This window comes from Euleptes europaea, chromosome 17 (assembly GCF_029931775.1).
Source record: "Euleptes europaea isolate rEulEur1 chromosome 17, rEulEur1.hap1, whole genome shotgun sequence".
Lineage (NCBI taxonomy): Eukaryota > Metazoa > Chordata > Lepidosauria > Squamata > Sphaerodactylidae > Euleptes > Euleptes europaea.
In genome coordinates, this window is record NC_079328.1 from 9,016,057 (window position 1) to 9,043,726 (window position 27,670).

At 43.6% G+C, this 27,670-nt stretch overlaps 1 protein-coding gene across 1 annotated transcript in view; it reads right to left on the reverse strand.

Moving 5' to 3' along the window:
* The window catches only part of XRN2 (5'-3' exoribonuclease 2), a 115,206-nt gene that overhangs the window by 33,715 nt on the left and 53,821 nt on the right, over positions 1–27,670 (reverse strand). Inside the window, exons 16-20 of the mRNA XM_056862525.1 lie at positions 11,829–11,938; positions 6,483–6,618; positions 3,478–3,585; positions 3,294–3,383; positions 1,594–1,666 (exon numbers count right to left, since the gene is read on the reverse strand). Coding sequence (XP_056718503.1) covers positions 1,594–1,666; positions 3,294–3,383; positions 3,478–3,585; positions 6,483–6,618; positions 11,829–11,938 — 517 coding nt within the window. The remainder of the gene's footprint in view (positions 1–1,593; positions 1,667–3,293; positions 3,384–3,477; positions 3,586–6,482; positions 6,619–11,828; positions 11,939–27,670) is intronic.

Consider the following 27,670-nt stretch of genomic DNA (forward strand, 5'->3'; position numbering starts at 1 on the left):
CCCCTTCATCCAACCCATCCCCTCAAACCCAGTTTTTTTAAGAGTGCAGGACTAGAGATAAAACGCTGGAATAGTCACAAATGACCTGAGGCTGCTTATTTCACCTACTACATCACGATCGCCATTCTCCCTTTAACTTGTCCTCTTCAACTACCTCCCCAGCCCATCTTAATTTTTTCATTTGCAAGTGCAAGACTAGTGATAGAATTCTGAAATAGTCACAAATGACCATGCGAGTGTTCTAGTGTCCCCTGCATTGAGACAGCCACAAACAAATATTTTTTGGGGGTGTTTTGTCCATGCTCCCGTTCATCATCATAATCCATGTTCGTGGTGCACTGCAGCTGTCCCATAATGCCTCTGGGTCAGCCACGTGAGCCACATGTGATCACCTGCCAAGAAATTTTTAATCGAATTATGCATTTGTTTACATTTCTCCTTTTGGTCATTTTTTTTGTGGAATCACGGAAAAGTTAATGTAGTGGGAGCAGGCATGTGGAATTGGACCCTTTTGCTCTATTTCATTCAGATATCCCTTGCTCCAGTCAAAGGACAATCTGGCCCGTCTGGCCAATCACAATTCGGAAAATCTCCTCTTGCCCACCACTGGCAAATCATTGCGCAGACTGATTGAATCCAGCTTTGAGGGGCTGTTGTGAATGCTTTCCACCACCTGGAAACTGAACAGAGGCACTATTTTACTAGCGCTATTCTCTAGTTTTTTCAGGTGTGCACTGACCATAGCACTGACATGCCTTTTTTCAGCTAGTGATCTATTGCTAGAACACATGCGTGATTAAAAAGAAGAGGTGATTGCAAGCAGTGTAACAACAATGACATTGGTGATCACCCATTAGTTCAGACACTCTGCATTTTTGCTGGCCGCAAGCAGAAATTACTCCGAATAATCCTGAGTAATCTGGGATTTTGCAAATACTGTGAATCGAGAGAGCAGTATATCCAGTGGAAACTACATGTGCATAAAAGGCCAAAGACAATACAGAGCACAATTTAGCCAAAGTTAACAGTTGCTCAATTGTAACAGTAAGCCACCTAAAATAATGGAGGCACGGAAAAAGGTTTAAAATGAATACAGCTTCTACAAGTGAAATCAGTGGGGCTTCGAGTTGTTGAGCCTATGGGTTTCTGTATCAAGACAGATTAAAATATGTAACAGCAAAATGAGGAAAAGTTATATGTTTCCAGTTTTAGCCAACACAGAACATTGATATTTTTATCGTCACAGCTATAAAACACCCTCAGAACTTCTCTAAAATAGCTGAAAATAGATGATACAACAAATTTATACAGAGGCAAAGTTACTTGAACTATGAATCCATTTCAGTGAATTTCAAGCCAATATAATAGTTTTAGACAGACTACTAAAACTCACAGCCAAGCCAAGTCCAACTGGTTTAGCAATTTGTCTTCGCTTTTTACTGTTAAAAAGAAAATCCCGTAACACAAAAATCCCTTGGGCTTGTGCAGGAAACCTATTTTATGAAATAACCTCTTTTCTCTTTTGTTCAAATTATTTTAAAGATCTTCTGAACAAGTATTAAGACTTTGATTTAGTAAAACCTCAAATATTACCTTGCCAAGCGAATTTCTTTCCATTCAGATCAATAGCAAAGTCCTCAGGGTAGAAGTCAATTATACTTGATTCCTAAGTTTAATAAAAAGAACATTACAACGATCTCAAAATGTCTGCAGTTCTGGATGAAGCTATTGGCATCCTTCCTCTGAGGGGAGGTTGAAATGAATACTAGCTTGCTGATCTTTACAGAATCTAACGAGATAACTACACTCCTGAAGTTTCCAGTTTTTCAAACGAGACTAGGACATCTAAAAACGTTGAGAGCTTCCTGCAGATACAGTAACTTGGTTCAGACACCACACAAGACCATAGATAGACAAACCTAAGTATGGTTTGGTGTACTGTCTGACCTGACAAACCCTGGTTTGCAATCTGCCAGCAAATCAGAAGCCATAGTTTGAAGTGGGTTTACAAACCACAATTTACAAACAACTGTGGTTTGTCATAACCACCGAATGAATACAACTTTGACTCACAGTTATGGAACTGTCTCAGATCACACATTCCACCCCACCCACATCCCATAACAAATCTCTTTCCTCCTCAATTAGCAGCAGCCACTGTAAGTCAACATATATTCTTTAACTACAGTTTATGCTAACTGGCCACTGACTGGAGAATATTCTAAATCTGAATCAAAACTAGTATTCTCCCCTCCATAAGTAAAAAAACAACAACACTTAATAGTTTTTGCTGATTTTCTGACTTTTACTCACTACATTTTAGGTATTAGCAGTTCTGTATACTGGATTTTTAGGGTCCTTAAAAGGCACCATCAGTAAGTCTCTGTAACACGGCAAAAATTGAGCAAGCAAGCTGAGAATTTTGCCATGCTGCTTCTGACGTATTTTGGTGTTCCACAATTTTTTTTAAAAAAAATGCAACATAGGGGGAACGGGCCCTTTGCTAACCTTGGAGCCCTGGAAAATGCTTTGCTTGCCAGCTTCAAAAAGGGAGGAAGGTCGGAATGTTTTCTCTCTTTTATCTGTCCTTTTATTTAATGAGTTTACTAAGCAGAACCTGTAACACTTGGTCCCTCTTATGGTTGGACACAGGCAAGGCGATCAGATTAGGCCTCCCTTTCAACCAACAATCCTAAACAATATAGCAGACTTGCTCCAGTGTCTCCTGTCATTCAGCCTGGCATGGCCCTTCCCTTGACTGGCTTCCTTAAGACTTGGGTCACTCGGTGAGGTGCTAAACTCTAAGATCACCCAGTTATTGAAGGGCACAGGCTAGACTGATGCAGGTCTGAGCCTCAGAAAAATGTCTAGATGAATGGCCACTTATGGACAGCAATAACTAGTCCTTCCCAGAGTAAATGTTAGTTCTCCTCTGGGCTGAAAGCTGATTGGTGTTACGGAAAACCACAGACAGTAGTCCCAAGCTGGGCAATTGGTAGACCCTCTGGCACTCTCCACAATTTCGGATGCCATCTCTCTCCAACCATACCCTATCATTTCAGACCGAGTCCTCGCCACTTGCTTTGAACACTACTCCAAGTGGCTTAACCAGGTTTGGGGGTAAACCAGAGGAGCCATTTTGCACAAGCATACATTGCCAAATCTGTCTTGAGTGGATGAAGTACTAATAGCCACATTCTTCAGGATGGATTGAGACTGGCAAGAGATCATGATAAAACAACCATTCGTGTTCCACTCAGATGAAAAGGAAATAATCAAAGCAAGTTCTTTACCGGATCGGTCATAAGTTTTCGCCAAGATGGTGGGAGAAAGTTACCACTGGCTGCTGGAAACACCCCCATGAGTTGCTCCAGAGGTTTGAACTGCCAAAAATAAAGACCATCAGCAACAACTACTTTGAACCTCCATAAAAATAGTTAACTCATGATCAATTATAAGATAAGCAAGAAATCTTACCGGTTGTGTTCCCTTTTCAAAGTCTGAAGGCATGTCTGCAATTGCTTCAAAATCTGAAGCAAATGGTGCGTAATGGAAAGGATAATACCATTTCCAGGAGGCACATCCCTAGTTTTCAAAAAGCAAGAAGAATCCAAATTAGAAACATAAGATTAACAATTTATTGACCTTTGTTGGGAGTGAGAAGCACTGGAAGAAATTAGCGATTGTTGCAGGATAGCTCTTCATCACATGGCTGGAACCTAGACTAGTTAAATACTAAAATGGCACCATCAGCCCAATGTATTCAGGTTTCATTTTTACATTGACATTGAAAGCTAGATCAATGGCATTAAAATTCAACAACTGAATAGGATTCAATTTCCTTAGTTTTCAAATGACAAGAGTTCCAGATTACTCCCAACTAGCAGTTGAAATTACATAACCAATTTTAAAGTCGTCAAACTGTATTCTGCAACCAGCACAGGAACTGCACACAGAAAACCCAGCAATTCTATTGGCAAAACAGGTGAGCCGTAGTATATAGTGTAGGGATACCTGAACACCTGCCAGTTTGGCTTACTTCCTGTTTACCAGGCGGACAATTAATCAACAGGCTGTTCAGCTGTTCACAAACTGCATATTGGCAGGAACAGGCTGTTTGCAGCCATCAGAAGCTGCCTCCCAGCTGATGAGAGAACAGTTGGGAGTCAGCTTCTGATCTCCTGCTCATGAAATTTTGCTGAGCACAAAGGTGAGTCAGGAGCCAACTGCCAAATGATCAGCTGGTAGTTGGGTTTTCTGATCTCTCTTCCTGGAAACTCTGCTGCTTTCCCGGGCAGCATACGGGGTGTGTGTGTCAGTGATCAGAAGCTCAGATGATTTCCTTTCTTTTCTCCCCACACCAGCTGACAGTTTGGGCTACAGAGAGATGGAAAGAAACAAGCTGTTTCTCCTCTCCCTTTTACAATGGAAAGCTCACAAGGATTGCTTCTGTCCCCCTTTGGGGGTGGCAAGCTTTTTCTCCCTTCCCTATCGCAATGCAGGGACCTCTCAGCTTGGGAGCAGGAAGGACTAAGTGCTTTCTCTCTCATACTTTGGCAATGTAGAGATCAGAGGCATCACTTCTGCCCCCACCTAGCTAAGATGGGAGGAAAGAGAAACCACCTCTTTATATTCTCCCTTTGGCAACTTTGCTGTGTGCAGCTGCTGTGGGTGGGGTCAGAACCAAACTCCCAGCTAATCCTCCATCAGTTGTGAACAGGCTTCCACCTAAAGGGGCTGCTGCAAACTTGTTCAGCAGCTGTTCCAGTTGCTCGATGCAAGCTGAACATATCCCTGACCGGCTTACAGTCTGATCATGAGTGTTGAATGAGGTAAGTCAGAGTACTCAACAGGTTCACCTAGGAATTCATAGCATCCCTAGCAAAGTGCACTGCACTTACCAAGTTTCACATCAACAAAAATGCAGATATCAGTTTCGAATGACTACAATCATTTAAAATTACACACCTCTGCTTATCTTTCATATAAATCTCTATCTATGGCAAACCATCAACATTCTGGCCCTTCTGAAGCATTTTCAGCCCCAGTTTTGGCTGATTTTTCTCTTTGGGTTAATTTACAAACTCATTTTTTTCCTGCATGCATGGAGAGTTTGCAAGTTCCACCTTGTCTACAAGTGGCACTATTGTGGGCCGTTCATCATCCACACACGGCCCACACAGTTCAGCATCAGATAAAGTGGATTCCCCCACCCCCGCCATTTTTAATGCCTTCCCAATGTTTGTTTCCTTTGCCTAATTTGCATGACCTGACCTTGGCTTGACCATCCTTTGATTCTGTTGTGTGACCTAAGGCAAGTGCAAAGAGCCTCTTGCCAAGGACGAGCTGTCCTAAAGTCAGAGAAGTCAGAGCAGGCAGATGAGTCCCTGGCCATAGGACTGCTTCATGTACGGCTATGAACAAGGTCAGTGTTTTAAACAGTAAAGAAGTCATGCACTCAGTGCTGCTTCAGTCATGAGTGCAAGCTGTGCTGTTTACAGGAACTCTGAGTTCAAGCATGCAGGCTGGGATCTGAAGGGCCGTACATGGAGTTCTGCTTACACAGGACAGCTTTTCAGATTCCTTTTTCATACCGTGAAGTCTCACAAGCTAAAGGGATCATTTGGAGCAACACTCCATGAGCCAAGAAAGGCTAGAAAAGTTGCCCCTCCCTCTGTGCACTTGTGGTCAAATTGCACTAGGGATGCCAGGCCGGTGTCTGACTCTAGGGGCAGAAATGACATTGTGAGATATGTGAAGTCACATCTGGGCCAGAACCAAGGTGTGATGTAAGCACATTGGGTGATGCTCTGGCCCATCCCTGAAAACTCCATGGTACTTACCAGGGAGTTTTTGGGGTGGCCAGAGTGTTGCCCGACACACTTACATCACACCCAGGTTTTTGGTTGGATGTAACATCATGCATCACATGATGTCATTTCCACCCCCGAACCTTTCTCCCACTGATCCAGCGAGCAAGGGCAGGAGGGCATGCCCATCAGCAGGAGTCCTCCAGCCCTAAGCAGGCACGTGGCAACCCTGTTGTGCGCATATGACAGGGGTTGGATTCCAGCCACAGATTCGAATGGAACAATTCCTTTCTCCAGCTTTGTTGCCAAGGGGGTCAACTATCTGCACTCTATAGTTTCATACCACACCTTGGCCCTTACTAAAGAAAATGCAATTTGAATGATCATCTCTAAACCAACAGCAACTAGCTCAATCCATGCAATATCAGACTTTACGTATTATGCCCAAGAGGTGCACATTTCCCCCTAAAAGCCAAATTGGTGGAGAAACCTTCTTCCTGAGCTTGGGAATAACCAAGGTACTAGCCACTAGGCATAACTCCTAGGCACTATTGGGCCCTTGAATTTTAGTAGCATTCGCAGTTTATTAGCACTCCTGACTATTGGAAATTTTTTATTTTTAGTAATCTGGAACTAGGTTTCCTTAATACTGGTAGTTAGAAATGTAAATACCTGATAATAGTATCGGAGAACCCAGCAAAGTCCTTCCACATAAGACTGTACAACTCTACGACGGAACTTATTATCAGACACTTCAACATCAAATTTGTTCTTGTAATATCTCTGTTTCCAGCCAGCTTCCCATAACCTATATAACAATTCAATTTTTATTAACAGTGTATAACATACAAACAAGTCAATATCTTTAGCACAGTACATTCACCAACAGTGAGTGTCAAGAACATGAAACACATTCCTATGCTATTCCTGAGGACCAAAAGGTAAGCAGCACAAGTCCCTTTCTGATCCTGTCCCAGCCAACCCTCCCATCAGAGAGGACAAACACACTGGCTGGGATCCAAAGGATTCCCCATTCAGAGGGCTGATCATATAACGTGCAAGGACACTCACAGAAGCAGTTCTTTCCCACTTGGACCCACCAAAAAAAGCTGATGTTGGAGGGTGGGGACCAAATGCTGTAGTGGAAGCTCATCCACTTCTGCGACTGAGGAGAAAAAACCACCCAGCAACACAGGAGACATTGAAAGATGGGCTCCAACCTCCTATGGGATGGTGAGTTAGCAAGTCATGGGATGGGAAGCAGCAAGTCAGGTAAGCTCTGGCAGTTGGGTTTTGACAGCTGGTGGCTGAAAGAGGTCAGTTAGAAATAAGAGCTAATAGAGTGGGCTAGCTCAAGAGCAGGCAGAAATAAGGGTAAGATTTCCATTAAGGCCTCATACTCAGTCTGTATCACTGAGTGAACTGTTTATCAGAGCTTTGTATTGCCCATTAATATTTCCCTTCCTCCCTTTTTGTTATTTCAAGGAAACTTAGTTTTTGTTCACTTTTGAAAAGAAAACCTATCTTGTCTACATCCAGCTTAGAATCATAGAGTTGGAAGGGACCACCAGGGTCATCTAGTCCAACCCCTTGCATAATGCAGAGAATTCACAACTACCTCCCCCCGACCCCCAGTGACCCCTACTCCATGCCCAGAAGCTGGCCAAGATGCCCTCCCTCTCATCATCTGCCTAAGGTCATAGAATCAGCATTGCTGACAGATAGTCATCTAACCTCTGCTTAAAAACTTCCAGGGAAGGAGCACTCACCACCTCCTGAGGAAGCCTGTTCCACTGAGGAACCGCTCTAACCGTTAGAAAATTCTTCCTAATGTCTAGATGGAAACTCTTTTGATTTAATTTCAACCCGTTGGTTCCGGTCCGACCTTCTGGGGCAACAACTTGGCACCATCCTCTATATGACAACCCTTCAAGTACTTGAAGATGGTTATCATATCCCCTCTCCATCTTCTCCTCTTCAGGCTAAACATACCCAGCTCCTTCAACCTTTCCTCATAGGACTTGGTCTCCAGACCCCTCACCATCTTTGTTGCCCTCCTCTGGCCTAGCTTATCTTGCCGCCTCAATTATCATCCACAGGCTTGGCTGGATTTTATATCCAAGCCGGAATTCTACCCTAGAACATTATTCCCAGGCTGGAAAGTGACAAATCCAGGGATGGTGTGTTGTAAAATGAAGTCTGTAAAAAGGCTGAAGGAAACCATCACATCCACTAACCCGTCACCAGCTTTTCCAGGATCACAAGGGGAAGGTGGGAAAGATCCTTATCTACCCTTGAAGTTCACAGAATTCAATCTGGTATCTTCTGCACATTCCAAGCCTTTTGACACACATACCCCGTCCTGGAGACTACTGCACCCTGTCCAAAAAATTGTTCTTGCAGAATCAGGGCATTTGGGGGGCATTCGATATCACCACTGGAAGGGAAATTTTCCATTCATGAACGCCTGCACACAAGTGATTTTCGGATCTTGGACACTGATATATGCTTGGCCATGAAACTCACTTGGAGGCCTTAAGCAAGTAACTTTACCTCAGTGGAGCCTTTTTCAAAGGACAAAGCTCCACTCTACGCTCTTCAAGGATAAGTGGGATACAGATGCTACTATACACCAACAGAGAATCAAAATTTACATGAGCTACAAGGAATTGGCATTGTTATCCTATTTCTTCCTCTTCTATAATGAGCAACCAGCCTAACAGTGAAACTTATATAACAAATTATACCTTGTCTTGGAATTAGCTCCCTCCCCACGCACCTTTATGTACGCATGAGGAGGGGGGCAACTGACCTGACTGCAGCCCCTCAAATTCCAACCAAAACACACAATAGAATCCCATAATCTTTGGAAGGAGGCAGCAAAAAATTTCTCATACATAAGTAGAAGCAGTCATGATTTTATATTCTAACAGTGAAGTCAGACAAAACTACGGATACTTAAATTCAGTGACTGGAGCTGTGAACGGGCAAAACAGCTTTCTACAAATCTGAAAAGGGCCCCAGGTTTGCAGAAAAGTATGAAATCTTTAAAAACACACACACAAAAACCACACACACATTAGGGGGTTTAAAAAACCCAAAATGATAAAAGGACCATTTGTAGCTTTATGAAACAGATTCCCTCAGTTGCCATTGCTAGGAAACCACAGCATTAGAGGCTTGGAGTTCCTGCAAGAAAAAGGCAGGGGAAAGGGGTGGGGCCATTTCCAGGGCTGTTTTGGGGGAGGGCTCATGGAGCCAGCCTTGGGGCTAGGGTTGCCAGCTCCAGGTAGGGGAATTCCTGGAGATTTTGGGGTAGACTCTAAGAAGGGTGGGGTTGGGGGGAAGGGGCCTCAGCCAGATAATGTCGTAGAGTCCACCTTCTAAAGCAGCCATTTTCTCCAGGGGGACACATCTTTGTTGTCAGGGGATCAGTTGTAATTCTGGTAGATCTCCAGGTCGCAGCTGGAGGCTGGCAACCCTAGGCCTGGCAACAGCCACTGTGTGACTTGATACTATCTGATCTGCATGACTCAATTAGGCCTGGCTGCTTGCTACTGGTCAACAGCAGTCACCCTACGAAAGCCAGCATAGTGTAGTATTTAGAACTTCAGAATAATGTCTGGGGGACCCAGGTTCCAATCTCCATCTGGCTGTGGCAACTCATTGAGTGAAAGTGAGGTCCCACACTACAAGTCCTTGAGTATTCCCTATCATGCAACTGGCCATAATTTTCCCAGGTAGAGGCTGCCAGGGGGTGGGGGGATGGGTGGGAGGGAAAGATTAAGATAGAGGAGCAGATAAAGGTAGGTTGGCTGCTGGGTAAGAGATAGGCTTGCCAACTCCAGGTTAGGATATTCCTGGAGATTTTAGGGGGGGGGGGCTGAGCCTAGGAAGTGTGGGGTTTGAGGGGAGGGACCTCAGAAGGGTATAATGCCAGACTTCAAAGTAGCGATTTCCTCTAAGGGAAAGTGATATAAGTGATGTCCAAATGACAGACATCAGTTCCCCTGAAGAAAATGGATGCTTTGGAGGGTGGACTCTATAGCACTATGCCCTGCTAAGACCATTTCCCTCCACAAACCTCAGCCTCCCAAGTCTCCACTCCCAAATATCCAGAAATTTCCCAATCTGGAGCTGGGAACCCTAAGGGGAACTTATTTATGTAGTTGGGAGATCTATTGGCCCCACCTGCAGGTTGGCAACTCAAAGAGAGAATTAAGCAGAAAAAGGGGAGAGGCTATGGGGGCTTTCAGGAAATTGAAAGAGGATGGGGGGGGAATGAAATGCCCCCCACAAGTCCTTGTGGGTTCCTGCTTGTATATTCTAATTCTCAACTCAGCCAAATCTGAGGCTACTTAAATCCAATGACTGGAGCTGTGAATGGACACAACAGATCTTTCTGCAAACCTGAAAAATGCCCTAGGATTGCAGAAGAATCTGAAATCTAAAAAAATTACACTGGGGGGTTAAAAAAAACCCAAATGATAAAAGGAGTGCCTGTAGCTTTAAGAAATGGAAGCCCTCAGTGGCCGTTGCTAAGCAACCACAGCATTCCAGGCTTGTTTTTTGTCTGTAAAAGGTGAGGGAGAGTGCAGGGCCCTTTTAATGGCTGTTTTGGCCTTTGAGGAAGGACTCACTGGGGCCAAGCCTGGCAGCGACTACTGGGTGACTTGATACCATCTGACTTGCATGACTCACCTGGGCCTGGCTGCTTGCTATTCTTCAACAGCAACCACCCTATGAAAGCCAGTGTGGTGCAGAAGCCAGAGCTTCAGAGCAGGGTCTGGGAGACCCAGGTTCAGTTCCCCAGTCAGCCATGGTAGTGCACTATGTGATGCTGGGCCAGCCATTCACTTTCAACCTAATCTACCTCACAGCGTTGTTGGGAGGATAAAAAGGGAAAAGAGGAGAATGCTGTAAGCTGTTTTGGTCTCCACTGTGGAGAAAGGCAAGGTATAAATGAAGTAAATCAATAATATATATATATCTATATCTCTGAAAATGTTAGGCAGTTAGAAGGTAGATTGGTAAATGGCTGAGAAGGAGAGAATGGGGCAGAGAAAGGGTAGAGTATATGGGGGTTGCCAGGAGAAGAGACAGAGGAAACAGTGTAAGGAGGGGGATATAAGGAGAATTGAGGTGCCCCTTGCAATTCCTTGCAAATTCCCTACTACGCAAGTGGGCTTGGCCAGCGGCCAACACCACACAACTGGCCCATTGTTTTCCTAGGCAGAGTATGTGGGGGGTGGAAAGAAAGCTGAAGACAGAGGGGCAGATAAAGGTAGGTTGGCTGTTGGGTGAGAAGGAAAGAAGGAAGCAGAAAAAGAGGAGAGGCTACGGGGGCTTTCATGAAAGGGAAAGAGGAAATGGTGGGGGAGGGGGAAATGAGATGCCCCTGCAAGTCCTCACAGGTTCCCACAACTTAAACTACTTGGGATCCAAGCCTTTATGTGCAACCAATTCAGATGCTGAAAAGATACACGAGGCTGACAATCTCAGGCCGCTGGTCAGCTTAACTCAGTCCTGTCCAGTCTACTGGAATTGGCTCCCTGAAATCTTTGGCCAAAAAAGACTTTCCCTAACCCTGCTGTGATTGTTTCAACCAGGGCTCAACCCAGGACCCGTCCCTTGAACTATACGCCTCTCTGCCCATGAGCCCTACCCAAAAGGGAACACCTGCCCTGCATCTGGCTGCAGAACTGGAAAGTTTAATTTAGACTGCAAAGGAATGGCACTCTGCCCAGCAGAATACCAAACCTCTAGCCAATCAGAAGCAGGGTCTCGAAGGGAGTCACAGCTTTTAGGACAAAAACCTGCACGCATACTAATGGAGACACTTACATTTTACAGCTACAGCCGACACATCTCACTGGAATTTACAGCATATCCCAACCCTCCACGTTAATTATCGGTGGATAAAAAGATAATAGAAAAGCATTACCAATATAGGGTAAACAGCAGTAATGAGCCAGCATCCCTTTTGACAATGTGCTAACCAAGTACCAAATGTGTCACCTGATATTATCTTCAGGCTCAGGTTCGCTATCACTGTCCTCCGCTTTTCGCTTAATGCCTCCTGGCGTACCATCGGATGTGAAGCTTGTATTAGAAGAAGATGAAGGAGTCTGGGGACACAATTATTGTACGGAGAATTAAGAGGCAAGGTCTGACTACATTTTTAAAATTAACAGTTTTGTCATAAGGAACTGGAGGAAAAAATCCCAGCAGTTACATTTAGGCACAGAGGCTGCCATTCCAAAGAACCGTGTACTATTAACTCCATGTACCCAAGAGGGGCTTAGGGTTTGCGTTTCTCAAACAGCACCGATTTATGCCATGTTGCAAACAACTTCTGAAATGGTGAGGCATTTCAAAAGGAGGTTGTTGCATGGCAAGGGATTGGTGTGGGTCTTGTTAATCAAAAGACAGGAGGAAGAAATCCTTCGAGGAACACTTAAAGTAGCCCTTTAGATCCTGGCACACAAAATATGAATAATCTAAGGCAGGGGTCCCCAACCTTTTTGAGCCCGTGGGCACTTTTGGAAATTTGAGAGAAGATGGAGAGCACCACCCCAAAATGGCTGCCACAGGAGGTAAATGTAATCCCTTCCTTCTCACACCTCGAGGAAAGAAGGAATGAAGGGGGAATGAACCACACACTAAGGAAAGACCAGGTGCTTACCAGTCCTTCTCATTCTCCAGTGGAAGCCTCTTTCATTTTAATAAGAACAGCCAAGAATAAGCCCTACCTTACAATGGACCCACCCACTTTCTGAAAAACCCAGCAAGCACTAAGGGAAATAAGAGTGGGTGACATGGCTTCACATTGGGGAATCTTGATCTAAGGACTATTTTACGTATTATTTTGATGGGTACATATTCTTGGGGTTGTACCCAAGATGCTTGGTTTACAGGTGTTGCTTTAACTTCATGAACACAGTGGGTAAATCCTACCCCTATCCTACCACTCCACTGAGCAAAGTCAGTATTTATCTAAATATTTATACCCCACCTTTCTTTATGGCTCAAGTATGAAATATTCCTCCATCCCAAGGAGCCTTCTCCTAACCTGGCTCTTCTGTTGGAGGAAGAGTCACTTAAGATGGGAGAAGGCTCCTTGGAATATGGTTGGCTCCACCCCAGTGGAACTGACCACTGGGGGCCAAACTAGGCATGGCAGGGTCCTCATGATTGCCATGGGGACGCCCCTGCCATTTTAAGTGATTAAAAAATACTGCAGGGCCTGATCCTGATTAGGCCCTCTGCACAGTGGACAAAGGAGCTTTTGTTGTTTGCTCCTGACCTTTTCAAGTGCCAAAATGGCAGCATCCGTCCCACAGTTGTTTTGGCACTTGAAGAGGCACACTGAAAAGTACCTCAACCGGCTACACTGGGAGTCCAATCAGGATTGGACCCTCACTGCATTTTTAAGTCACTTTAAAATTGCAGTGATGGTCCTGTGGCAGACACAAGGACACCATCACGTCTAGTTTGGCCCCACGGATTAGAGTCTAAATTGGGGCTCCCTAAACCCAGAGCATGGTTTTCTTGGCACAACAGAAATGTACACAGAAATGTGTATTTACTAAATCTGTAAATGTATACAAGTTGAACATGCAAGCTCATAGTCAGACATTTTAAGGTGGGGAAGCATGAGTATTGGGTGTGTGTGACAGAAATCCTAAAACCTGCTAAGGCTCAGGAGTCCCACCTAGAGCATCTGGGACCCTTGATAACATTACAATGCAGGTATTCAGGTCCATCCCACATTGGACCATCCCGGCAGACTTAATCCCTTTTGGACAAAGGACGAGCCGGTTCAAACCAGACCAGGTATTTGTCATGGAAGTTCAGAGCCATTACCAGGTGCGTGATGGAGATGGGATATGGCTCTGAATGGTAGACATAACCTCTGACATCAGAGATGGGGGTTTGTGTGGGATTGGAGAAATCCGCTTGTCATTCTTAGAAAGGAGGCTAGTTTAGGTCCAACTCCATTTAGCATAAATATCTGGACATTTGGCATTTTCACTTGTCTTCAGTCCTCAATGGAATCTGGGTCCACAGGAAGTCGAGTAGAGGTTAAGGACTCCTTTGACTTCTTGTTACCACAAGGAACTCTGCAGAGGCTCTGAGGAAGCAGCTAGCGCATAGGTAACGTGTTTGGCTAAGTTAGTGGAACTGTATTGCTTTGCATTTGAATCTCTCCGTGCTGTTGGTGCTGTGTGCTTTCCCCTGTATTTTGTTTAGCCATTTCCCACCCCCTTTTGAATCCAACCATCCTCCCCACCCTTTTTTCTCTTTTACAAAGGACCTTTTCATAAAGACATTTTTTTTGCTTCACTTACTACAATTTATTTCTCTGGGATATTTCTCTTAATCTCTTCCCCATGTACTAGACTGCACAGGTGCTACCAGGTTGGTTATATGTTATTTTGTTATTGTTCTAGCACTGTACTGGGAGAGGGCCTAGAGGACAGTCTAGAGGGTCTCAGAAGGTCCTGAGTGGTGGCGGTGGGTCACCAGGGTACTTTCCAGGGAAACCTTTGATCTAAGGGAGCTCCCCAGCAAGAAAAGGCACCATTTCCCTGCTTCCTACTGTAACAAGGGGGCAGACAGGGAAGGGCTAATAGGTCCCCCTTGAAACTTATTGGGTTAGGGCTTGATAATCTGAGTGGTAGAAGCTGTTGATGGCATACTGGAAAGCAGTATTAACAGCATTTCTGCACAATGCTAAGCATGTACCATACAATATCCCTATGTAGTCACAATCACATAGCTTTGAAGAGACTAGCTAGCAGTTACAGGGTTGTACTTACCTGTAACTGCTGTTTATCAGGTGGCCACTTGTGCAGACACTCATGGGTTACTATGCATATGAGAGATTTTGAAGCTCAAAAACTCTATAGTGCATGCTCCTTCTCCCCTCCTCCATGCTGCTTTCCCATCTTTTCCAGTGTAAAAGGAGGGGGCAGAGCTTCCTTCCTTCAGTACTTCATTGCTGCTGTTGGAGACAGCTAGCTTTATTTCTTACCACTATTGGAGCACACTGGGGGGGCAAGGAGGGAAGGATGTCTGACTGCACAGGTGACCAATCAATGAACAATAGTTACAGGTTAGTGCAACCCAGTTTTCATCATTTGGGTACCTGTACAGTCCCACATGGGAGAGCAGCAAGCTGACTTGACCAAGTTTTGAAAGACAGGTGCAAGCTCCTAGTTGAAAACAGACTAGAGTACTGCCTTTCCAGCTGCCACCTCTTTCATGGCATCAGTGTCCATGGAGTAGTGTTTGGTGTGCAAGGACAAAGTTGCCACCTTCAACTGAAAGTCCTCACTAGAATGCTGCTGAGGTCGATTGTGCCCTAGTGGAGGGGGCACGGAGGTGTAATGGACAGTCAACTCATGCATGTTGTAGAATAATCACATAGAGTAGGCAGTCCATCTCGAAATTAATTGCGTGGAGGGTCTGAGGCCTGACTTAGGGCCTGAGAAGGAGACTGAAACTGCTGGTTCGATCCAGATAGAATAGTAGGGCCCTGTGGACATCTAGAGTGTGAAGGGCATGATCAGTCTAATATTGTGGTTGCACAAGGACCACTGGTAGGATGATGTCTTAATTTAGATGAAATTCTGACACTATTGTGGGATGGAATTTGAAAGATAGCCATCACACCACTCTGCAATCAAAAATTTTAAGGAAGAGGGGATCATGATGGAGTGCCTGGAGTTCACTGACTCTCCTGGCTGATGTTATGGCCACTATGAAAATGATTTTCATAGATACTGACTGGCCATTATCGACACATATAACAGGAACATGGAACACGATAAGTATTAATCAGAATAAGCTCAAAATCGTTAAATGAGAAATGGCGCGTTTAAACACTGCAATCCTGGGAGTGAGTGAACTAAAATGAACTGGATTAGGAAATTTTCAATAAGAAAATCACAAAGTGTTTTACTCTGGAAATTACAAACACAGAAGAAATGGAGTTGCTCTAATAACTACAGATGCTGATGAGGAAGAAATTTAAAGCTTTTTATGCAGGTGTCCAACAAGAAATTATCATACACCTAAACAAGATGTGCTGATAGGTGACTGGAACTCAAACGTAGAAAACAAAGAAGAATCAAATACTGTTGGAAGATTTGGGCTAAAAGCACGAAATGAAGCAGGTGAATTCCGCTCACCGAATTCTGTGAAGACAACAAGTTGTTCATTGCAAACATGTTTTAGGCAACCAAACAGATGATTGTATATGTGGACATGACCAGATGGTCAACACAGTAATCAAATCATTACATAATCAGAAACAGAAGATGGAGAAGCTCTATTATCTCTGCTAAAACAAGGTGCTCTGTGGTATAGACCACGAATTGTCAATACTGAAAATCAGAACAAAGCTGAAGAAAAACACCAAAACATTCATAGTGCCAAAATACAATCTAAACAACATCCCTGAAGTTTAAAGACTGTGTAAAGAACAGATATGCATTACTAAGTTCAAGTCAATGCGAACTGGAAGAACTATGGGTTGATATCAAAGATATTATCAAGGAAGAATGTGCAAAGAAGAAGAGTTGGTTTTTATACCTCGATTTTCTCTACCTTTAAGGAGTCTCAAACCAGCTTACAATCGCCTTCCCTTCCTCTCCCCACAATAGACACCTTGTGAGGAAGGTAGGACTGAGAGAGTTTGGAGAGAACTGTGACTATTCTTGTGTAGGAGTGGGGAATCAAACCCGGTTCTCCAGATTAGAGTCCACTGCTCTTAACCACTACCCCATGCTGGCTCTCCTGTAGCCAAAAAGAAATGAAAAGCCTCAATGGATGACTGATGAAACTCTTGAAATTGCTAAGGACAGATGAGGAGCAACAGTAAAAGGTGACAGAAACAGAATAAAGAGTCTAAATGCAGAGTTCCAGCAACACACATGTAAAGACGAAGAGAACTATTATAATAACCAGTGTAAAGAAACAGAAGAGGACAACAAAAAATAAGAACAAGAGATCTGTTCCACAAGATTCAAGTAATCAAAGGGAAATTTAAGGCAAGGTTAGGCATGCTGAAAGATCAACATGGAAATATGGGAAATAAAGGAACTGAAATCAGACCATCAATTGGTGGCAACTAAAGCACACAAACAAGAGATATGGAAAGACAGTGCAGAATGGAGAATTCAAATCCTGGAGATACAGAACAGAGAGTCAAACCTGAAATTTCATGGAATCGAGGAGGAATTTGGGAAAGATAATCCTGAAGAGAAATTCAAAGAATTAATTCAAGATTATATGCAAATAGAAGGAGACTTCCTGGAAATAATATGTACAGAATAAATTCCAATTTTGCAGGGGGAAAAATGTGCCAAGAGATACTTTAGTTAAATTCTCCCAGAAAAAACTAGAGACACAATTTTACAACATCAAAGAGACAACCCACTGACGTAAAAAGGCAAACAGATACAGATTTTCCAAGACTTGCCAGCTACAGTTGTAAGAAAAAGAAAGGAACTGCATTTGTTAAGACAGATTTTATTAAGGAGAGAAAAACAATATCGCTAGTTGATGCCTACGGTACTGGAAGTGTACCTCCCTACCGGAAGGAAAATAATATAGAATCCAGAACAAGCAGATCTTCTGGCAAGAGAATTAGCAACACTGGAAAAAAGAGAGAAGAAGGAACAAGATGAAAAAGAGCCTAAAAAACCTACTACTAAACCAACTAGAAGAGAAGAAAAGAACAAAGAACCAACAGAAGCAGAGGAGAAGATTCAATCAGACAAAGAGGAAAAAGAAGAAAATGGGAAACTGGCGATTGCGGCCGCATATTGATAGAAAGAAAGAACATGGAGAAATTAAAGACCGTATCGTTGAATATAAATGGATTAAATGATCCAGTGAAAAGAAACAAGGCATTCTATTTATTGAATAAATTTGGAGCTGACTTAATTTGTATCCAGGAAACCCATGCCAAAAAAACACATAAGCACCTATTGGTGAATAAAAGATTAGGATACCTTTCTGCAGCACTGGCCAATGAGAAGAAGAAAGGAATAGCAATCTATAATTAAAACCCCAACTTAAAATAGTTACAGAAATAAAAGATTTAGAAGGAAGATACCTGCTGATTAAATTGCAAGTACCAAATGGGAAATTTCTTACAGTGGTTGGCATTTATGATCCTGGCAATGGCAGAAAACAATTCTTCAACAGAATTTTTCAAAAAGTTATGAAAGAACAAGAAGTAGAACTGATTCTTATAGTTGACACAAACAGAAAGTTAGTACCCAACGCTGGACAGATCAAAAACCACCAAGGAGGAAAATTACCAAAAAAGGTTCTGGAATCTATGAATCTTTTACAATTAGAAGACACATGGAGAAGCAAAACCCCCAACAAAAACGGCTATACCTTTTACTCAGACAGATATAATTCTTATTCAAAAATAGATATGTGTGGATTTCAAAGACACTGCAGAATAACTTAGAAAATGTGGAAATTCTACCAAAAATAATGGCAGACCATAATCCGCTAGAGCTGACATGGAAATTTAGCCACCAAGGAAGGAGAAGATGGAGACTGAATGACAATATTTTACTTAAAGAGGTCATAAACCAATGCAAAAAAGAATTGAAAGAATTTTTTAATATCAACAATACACCAGACGAGTAAGGCCTTTATGAGGGAATTTGATGGCAATAAATGCAAAATAGAAAAAACAGAAATTGGAGGAACGAGTGAAATTTTTCCTTTTCCTAGATTTAACAGTCACTGGCTATCCACACTTTAAAAAGGGGAGATGAAATTGAATTTTTGCTTGACACTATAAAAGTTGCCACATCTCTCACACAATTGACCGATCTATTTGACAGCAGATAACGCAGTATCCGTTTCTCAGAAAGCGTCTTTAGCTACTTTATCCAGGGAGTGATATATTTATTTTGTGCACTATTATTTTGTGGACATGCTAAAACAATGTGAGCTAGAGAGTCTATTTCATCCGGACAAAATGGGCATTTTCGTTCTTCTGCAATAATTTTATTGTATCGCCCTTGTGTCTCGGCTGAGTCTAGGGCATTACATCTTGTCATTAAGAAAGCTCGTATGAATTTATGAATTTCTAACCAACAGTAATAGTCTGGCAAGGAGAAAGTTCTGTTGAAGAGTATCTGGAAGAAGCGAGGTGAACATATACGATTTGCATCCTTAAACACTAAGGACTAATCCTCATTTAAGATCTCATTTTGTAACTGTTTACAGCTTGCTTTCCAAGTACTATTCCTTGCAGCTTTCAGTTGCTTTATTGGAAGGGAAAATCTTTTGTCTAACCTACTAGTCCAGGTGGACACAGAGATATCTGAGATTAACAACTGAAACATGTCAGGAGCTGCTGATGGCTCAAAGAGGGAGTATTAAAATTTTATGACAGATTGACAGATTGATATATAATAGATGATAAGTTTGGAAGCCCCAGTTCTAACAGTATAGTGGAGGAGGAGATAAATTGCAGAATACCCAGCAAGCTTCTAAAAAACTTAACTTGAAGACTATCGAGATGTTCTATATCCGTGTTGGCGAGCCGAGCCCTCTCTGTGGGCACGTGAGGAGCCGTCCCGTCTGCCTTGGAGTGGGTCGCTGCGGTTGCGGGAGAGGGACGGGCGCACGGCAGCAAAGTCCGCCCCCTCCTGAGCCTCCCGTCATGCACTTCCGGGGCTCCCCGGTCGGCGTCTGGGCCCCTCCCTCTCTCTCAGCTGAGCTGCGTCTGCAGCTCAGCTGTTTGTCGGCTCCCGCTCGCTTCTCCGGCTCTGGCCCCCCGTCTCCACCTCGGACGGGTGAGGCTGTGTCCGAGCGCCTTGCTGCGACTCAGTTCCCGCTGCGGCGTCTCTCGGGCTCCGCCGCCCCTGTGCCATGTTGCCGCGGCGTCTGGCTCCTTCCTTCCCGGCCATGACGCTGGGTCCTCCTGGGCTGCTGCGGTCGGCGGGGCGTTTGGCTTCGTCCCTTTGGCCGGTGACTGCCGGGGTTCCTGCCCTTCACACTGCTAGCCCTTCAGTGTTGTGTAGGAGGGTCTGGCCAGGGCTGCCAACTTCCAGGTGAGGCCTGGAGATGTCCTAAGGCTAAAGGGGACTTCTGCACGGGGGGGGGGGGGAGAGATAAGATACACTTTGCTGCTGCTGTTGTTTACCATGAGCACAAACTCAGTAGAGCATTTTGATGCTTACTATCCTGTATCTGGTCTCTCACAAACAAGTCTGCACCCCAGGTTCTCAGTAACTTAACTTCTTTATTCAGTCATTTTACATTCCTTCCGCAGAGAGATGAAGACTCTTATCACCCCCCTTGGTATACTAAGAAATGAGTCTTGGGGGGTTACCGCACTTGTATTCCCAGCAATGTATTAAGAGTTTGAAAATGTTATAAAAAATACTGTTCGCACTTTCTATGTATTCCCAGCGATGTATTAAGAGTTGGAAAACGTTATTAAAAAATACTGTTTGCACTTTGTTTGGCCCCTTTAGCTGTGAAGACATCTTCCAACCATTTATAAGCCGTGGTATCCAAAAACCCTTTTAAACAATGTTTTTTACAACATTTTCAAACTCTTAATACATCGCTGGGAATACGAAGTGCGGTAACTTCCTCAGTGAGAATGGTGTGCAGGGTTCAGCTCTCTATGGCCTGTGTGCGTGCTATATGAGAGGACAAGACAGACATAGCACTCATTATACTGAGATTGTCAGGGGGAACTTTGTGTGGGCTGCTGTCCATAGGAACCAACCTGGGCTTCCTGCTAATGGGAAAATGAGAGCTTGTATGGAAGATCGAGGTCTGCACGCTTCCTGTGTATGGGAAATGTGTGAAACACCTCCACTTCATCTTATTCCAAGAAGGGAATATCCATTTCTTTAGTGTTAACTAATAAGTTGAGGGCAGCAGGAAAAGAGGAAGACCCAACAAGAGATGGATTGACTCAATAAAGGAAGCCACAGCCTTCAATTTGCAGGACCGGAGCAAGGCTGTCAAAGTCAGGACATTTTGGAGGACTTTCATTCATAGGGTCACCATGAGTTGGAAGAGACTTGACGGCACTCAACACACACAATAATGTCTGGTGGCTGAGCATAGGACGTGTCCTGGAGAGATTTGTAGCCTGCTTGGATGAAATTAGACAGTTTATGAATGAAAAAGGGCAGGAATATCCACAGGTCACTGATATGGCCTGGCTTACCAACCTCATGTTTTTTACAGATTTTACACAACACTTCAATGTACTGAACAAACAACTACAAGGTGTAGGGAAAACAGCAGAAAGGATGTTTTGTGATATCAAAACATTAGAGAGAAAACTGCAGGTTTTTGAAAGAGACCTTGGGCAGCTGAAATATTTTCCAAATCTAAAAAAGCATTTAGAAAATTCTACAACATTTGCAGACAATCCTACAAGCCATCAGGAAATCTACAAGGAATTTTATAGCATTGTAGCAGCTGTAAAGGTGAATTTTAGTAACAGATTTTTACAGTTTCGTAAGATGGAGACAACCCTGTGTTTTCTTACTTCTCCAGATAAAGCCAAATTTGAAGAACTTGATCTTTCCTGCCTACACTGGTTAGATTTAGAAAATCTGGAAATGGAGCTAATAGAATTTCAAGAAAGCTCTATCTGGAAAAATAAATTCTATGACCTGGTGAAACACTTGAGAAGATAGAAGGGATGACAAAGGACAGCACAGTTAGTCCTGAAAATGAAATCCTTAAAGTGTAGAATTCTCTGCCAAATAATTTTAAGTCAATGAAAGCACTTGGGATTGCTTTCCTTACTTTGGATCATCTAATGCTTGTGAGCAGCTGATTTCAGCTTTGAATTATATCAAATCTGACACTGGAAACAGACTAACAGATGACCTGAGTGCAGCATGTGTTGCTCTCAAACTTACAAAGTATGAGCCAAGGGTAGACAAATTATCAGCATGCACGCAACAGCAAAAAACACATTAATTGTTCAAAAGCATGCCAAATACAAACAACTTTTTATTGAAAGGTAAAAGTTTGCATCATTGAAAGCTCTGTTATTGTGTTTGTCTTTTAAGCCAAAAGATGTTAATGTATGAGTTGTTTTTTCTAAACTAAAACCTCAGTATTCAGGTTAAATTGCCGTATTGGCGATAAATAAGTGGGTTTTGGGTTGCAGTTTGGGCACTAGGTCTCTAAAAGGTTCACCATCACTGTTCTATATGGACAATGTACCCAACTAGAGCAGCAGATCTAACAATCAAATGTATGATTATTCTATATAGCTGTGTTGGCGAACCTATGGCATGCGTGCCGGACTTGGCACGCCGAGCCCTCTCTGTGGGCACGCGCGGGTAAGTTGAGCAGCCCTCGCGTCTGCCTTCCCTGGACTCCCCGCCGCCCAGAACTGCTCCACGCTGCCTGCCCTTCCCTGGATTGCCCACCGCCCAGCTGCGCGGAGCAGTTCAAAGCCCCCCCCTTCCCTGGACTCCCCGCCGCCCAGCTGAGGGGCTTTGAACAAACATTAATTGTTCAAAAGCATGCCAAATGCAAACTTTTACCTTTCAATAAAAGTTGTTTGTATCATTGAAAGCTCTGTTATTGTGTTTTTCTTTTAAGGCAAAAGATGTTAATGTATGTGTTGTTTTTTCTAAACTAAAACCTCAGTATATTGTCGAAGGCTTTCACGGTCAGAGTTCATTGGTTCTTGTAGGTTATCCGGGCTGTGTAACCGTGGTCTTGGAATTTTCTTTCCTGACGTTTCGCCAGCAACTGTGGCAGGCATCTTCAGAGTAGTAACACTGAAGGACAGTGTCTCTCAGTGTCAAGGGTGTAGGAAGAGTAATATATAGTCAGAAAGGGGTTGGGTTTGAGCTGAGTATTGTCCTGCAAAAGTATTGTCCTGTAAGTATCAAGATAATGTGCTAATGAGGGTATGGTATGTTAATATGGAACCATTGTATCCTGAAGTGATCTGTTAATGTGTGTAATCCAAAACTAATCTGTATGGCTATTGTTGAATGTTGTCTTTGTCTGGAGGTTTTCTTGCCATTTATTAAAGGAGTCACTGATAGGATGGAGAAACTTTTGAAAAAACATAACCTACAAACAGTGTTTAAACCCACCAAGAAAATACAACAAATGCTACGATCAGCAAAAGACAAAAGAGACCCCCTCACCTCTGCAGGAGTATATCGTATACCTTGCAGCTGTGGAGAAGTTTACATCGGGACTACAAAACGCAGCATACAAACAAGGATAAAAGAACATGAAAGATACTGCAGACTTGGCCAACCTGAGAAATCAGCAGTGGCTGAACATGGACTGACACAAACAGGACACAGGGTCTTATTCCAAGACACTGAAAGACTGGACAATTCTACCAACTATTTTGTCAGATTGCACAGAGAAGCCATTGAAATTCATAAACATCAGCACAACTTTAACAGAAAAGAGGAGAGTTTAAGAATGAATAAGGCTTGGCTTCCTGCCCTGAAAAACCTCCAGACAAAGACAACATTCAACAATAGCCATACAGATTAGTTTTGGATTACACACATTAACAGATCACTTCAGGATACAATGGTTCCATATTAACATACCATACCCTCATTAGCACATTATCTTGATACTTACAGGACAATACTTTTGCAGGACAATACTCAGCTCAAACCCAACCCCTTTCTGACTATATATTACTCTTCCTACACCCTTGACACTGAGAGACACTGTCCTTCAGTGTTACTACTCTGAAGATGCCTGCCACAGTTGCTGGCGAAACGTCAGGAAAGAAAATTCCAAGACCACGGTTACACAGCCCGGATAACCTACAAGAACCAATAAAACCTCAGTATTCAGGTTAAATTGCCATGTTGGCACCTTGCAATTAATAAGTGGATTTTGGGTTGCAGTTTGGGCACTCTGTCTCTAAAAGGTTCGCCATCACTGCTATATAGGATCATAAGGGCTGGTACAAATTTCCCTCTTTTGCAAAAGGAGAAATCAGAAGAGCCATTAAACCAAACAAAAAGAGCCTTGGCTACTTACCGTGAAGGCTTCATCTGCTCAGAGGGACGAAGGGCATCTTCATGATGGGTGTTTCCTTTTCCTCTTAGCTCGGGAGGCAGGATTTAATATTTAAATTTTTCCTGGCTTCTGAGGGAAAACGCCCCTTATGGCCAGTTACAAAACTTTCCAAGCCTTAGAAGGTTAGTAGAAAAAGCTAAGAAACACGTGATATGATATTGTACTGTAATCGGTATTTTTGTGAACTGTAATGTTAAGTACACAACCTTGAACTTCAACTAACTGTAAGACTATAACTCAACTAGTAATGGACGCCTGGGAGGGCAAGATGCCCTTCGTCCCTCTGAGCATAAGAAGCCTTCAAGGTTAAGTAGCCAAGGCTCTTTCTTGGCTCAGAGGGACAAAGGGCATCTTCATGATGGGGCATACAAGAGCTGTCCCCGCCCTGGGACGGTTAGACGTCCTGTAATATGCTTTGCAACACCCGTCTGCCAAATGCGGCATCTGCAGACAAGTAAAGGTTTAATTTGTAGTGTCTTACAAAGGTAGACACAGACGACCACGTGGCCGCCTTACAAATCTCCTCAATGGTGGCGCTTCGAACCGAGTGGGCAGTTATGCCTCCGGGTATGGGTAATTTGCTTTCCTTATAGGGCGTCTTTATACATAAGGCAATGGTGCAACTGATAGATGCCTTCGACATGGGTTTACCCTTCTTTGGTTGTGAAATGTTGATGAATAGTGATTCAGATGTTCTGATGCCCTCTGTTCTGGTCATGTATATATGTAAGGCTCTTCGGAGATCTAGTAAATGCCATGTCTGTTCCATAGGTGTTTTTGGATTGGGACAGAATGATGGGAGTATTATGTCCTGCTCTCTATGGAATTTTGTGTTGCACTTTGGAATAAGTGGTCATGTCTGAGTACCACCTTGTCCTTGTAGAATGTGATCAGTCCTGGCCTAACCGATAGAGCTCCTATCTCCGAGACTCTACGTGCCGAAGTTACAGCAGTGAGAAACAGTACTTTCATCCTTAACCATTTTAAACCGACCTTTGTAAGAGGTTCGAATGGCGGTTTTGTTAGTGCGGTCAGTACGGTATGTAGGCTCCAGGTGGAAACCTGTGTCTTACAGGAGGAGCGATAAGAGTCATGCCTCTAAGGAATTATTTTATGTGACGATGTTTGGTCACTTTATACCCTGCCACTCTTGGAACAATAGTGGCTATTGACGCTAGCTGTCTTTTCAATGTGGATGTAGCTAAGCCGATTCTGTGACCCTCTTGTAGAAAAGAGAATGCCTATGGTTCGAGGTTTGAGTGGGTTGATGTTTTTGCGCCTGCACCATCTGGTGAATGCCCTTCAGGTTGAATTATAAATTCTCTGTGTTGAAGGTCTTCAAGCGGCTTGAACAGTGTTAATTATATCCTCGGTGTAACCTAATTTGTACAATCTCCCCCTTTCAATACCCAAACGGTCATTTTGTACCATCCTGGGTCAGGATGGCAAACTGGTCTCTGTATCAGTAGGTCCAGTGTGACTGGAAGCCTCCAGAGGTTGTTGTATGACATCTGTATTAATGTGGGGAACCATGGGCGTCTGGGCCAATACGGGGCTATGAACAAGATGTGTGCCTTCAATGTTTGTATCCTCCTTAGCACTTTTGGAATGAGTGGAAGGGGTGGGAAGGCGTATAACATTCCCTTGGGCCAGGGTGCCGTCAGTGCATCCGTCTGTTCCGCCCCTACTTGCTTGTATCTGGAAAAGTAACATGGAAGTTGGTGGTTCGCACTGTTTGCAAATAGAGATTCGGAACACTGATAGTAGACCTGTGTGATAAGGTGGAATATGTCTGGATGTAGAGACCATTCCGTCTTGCTGAGTGTCTCCCTGCTGAGCCAATCTGCCTGCACATTGGTAACTCCCTGTATGTGCTCTGCAGAGAGTGATGTTAGATTGGACTCTGCCCACTGTAGAATTGGTAACACTTCCTTGTGAAGAACTGATGATCTGGATCCCCTGTTTGTTTAAATGTGCCTTGGCGGCTACATTGTCTGTCCTGATCAGTATGTCCTTGCTCTGAACTTGTTGTTTGAAGCTCTGCAAGGCTCTGTAAATCACTCTGATCTCCAAGGCGTTTATGTGTAATTTCTGCTCCTGGGGGGGTCCAGGTGCCCTGGGCTATGTGTGTGTGGAATGTTGCCCCCCACCCTGTCGTGCAAGCGTCTGTGTAGATTTGTTCTGGGACAGGGTAGATGTATCTGAGGCCCTTTGACAGGTTGTCTTGGTGTGACCACCACAGTAGGCTGCTCTTGGCTTCTTTGGAAAGGAGGATGTTGATATCCCTTTTTCTTTGTATGTCCTTTTGGGTAGGGTCTGAGAAGCCATTGTAATGGTCTCACATGGAGTTGAGCCCATTGTACGGTGGATATGCAGGGTACCATGTGACCCTGTAATTTGGCAAGGGACATGAGTTTTGATGACCTGGCAGTGTAAGTCTTTTTTGCTAGAGACGAGATGAGATTGATTTTTTCTCTTGTGAGAAATAGCGTGTTCTGTTGCGTGTCTATCTCTGCCACTAAATGTCAGCCGTTGAGAGGGGGTCAATTTGCTCTTTTTGTAATTGATAAGGAATCCATGTGTTGTCAATTTTTCTATCACTAATCATCCCTTCTGGATGCACACCTTAATGTGGTGAGGGGGTTTGTGAGTGTCAGGGAAGCTGAGAGCAATACCGTAAGGGGTCTAGACTCTATCAAGAGACTAAACTCCTAGCAGAGTCACTCAAGACGGAATGGTCACAGCTGAGACACCAGACGAAGATGCATCCACCCCCTTAAGGGATCAATGGCCACATCCACAGAAGAGAACAGGCAGTTCCAATGGGGATGGGGGTAGAGGAATCCCTGAAGGTTAGCTACTGGGCAGCAGCAGTAGTGGAAGATGACACTGGCGGAAGATCTTTCGTAGACAACGGCAGTGCCACTACGACTAACTCTGGTTAGTACTGCGTAGAAGAAGGCACTGGTAAACCACTTCTGAACAACCTTTACCTTGAAAACCCTATGATGAGACAATCCAAAATGAAAAAAGATATAGTGCTGGAAGATGGGATCCCCAGGTCAGATGGCACTCAATTTGCTACTGGGGTAGAGCAGAGGACAAGTACGAGTAGCACTGTTCTTAATGATGCGATTGGACTGAAGCCGAAAGGACGTTCAGTGGTTGACATGAATAGATGCAAAAGGAAAGTCCGAAGCTGTTCAACGCATATAATAGGAACATGGAATGTGAGAACCATGAATCAGGGTAAGCTTGAAATTGTTAAAACAAGAAATGGAACGTACAGACATCAGTCCTGGGAGTAAGTGAATTAAAATGGACTGGATTAGGACATTTTCAATCAGAAAATTACAAAGTGTTTTATTCAGGGAATGACAAAAAGAGAAGAAACCGAGTTGCTTTAATAGTGAGGCAAGATGTAGCAAAGGCAGTCAGGAGCTATAATGCAAAGTCTGACCAAATAATATCAATCAGACTTCAGGGAAAGCCTATCAACATAAGCATCCTTCAAGTTTATGCCCCAACTACAGATGCTGATGAGGAAGAAATTGAAAGTTTTTATGCCAGTGTTCAGGAAGAAATTGATCACACACCTAAACAAGATATGCTGATAATCATAGGTGATTGGAACGCAAAAGTAGGAAACAAAGCAGAATCAAATGTTGTTGGCAGATTTGGGCTAGGAGCACGGAATGAAGCAGGAGAACGCCTCATAGAATTCTGTGAAGACAACAATCTGTTCATTGCAAACACATGTT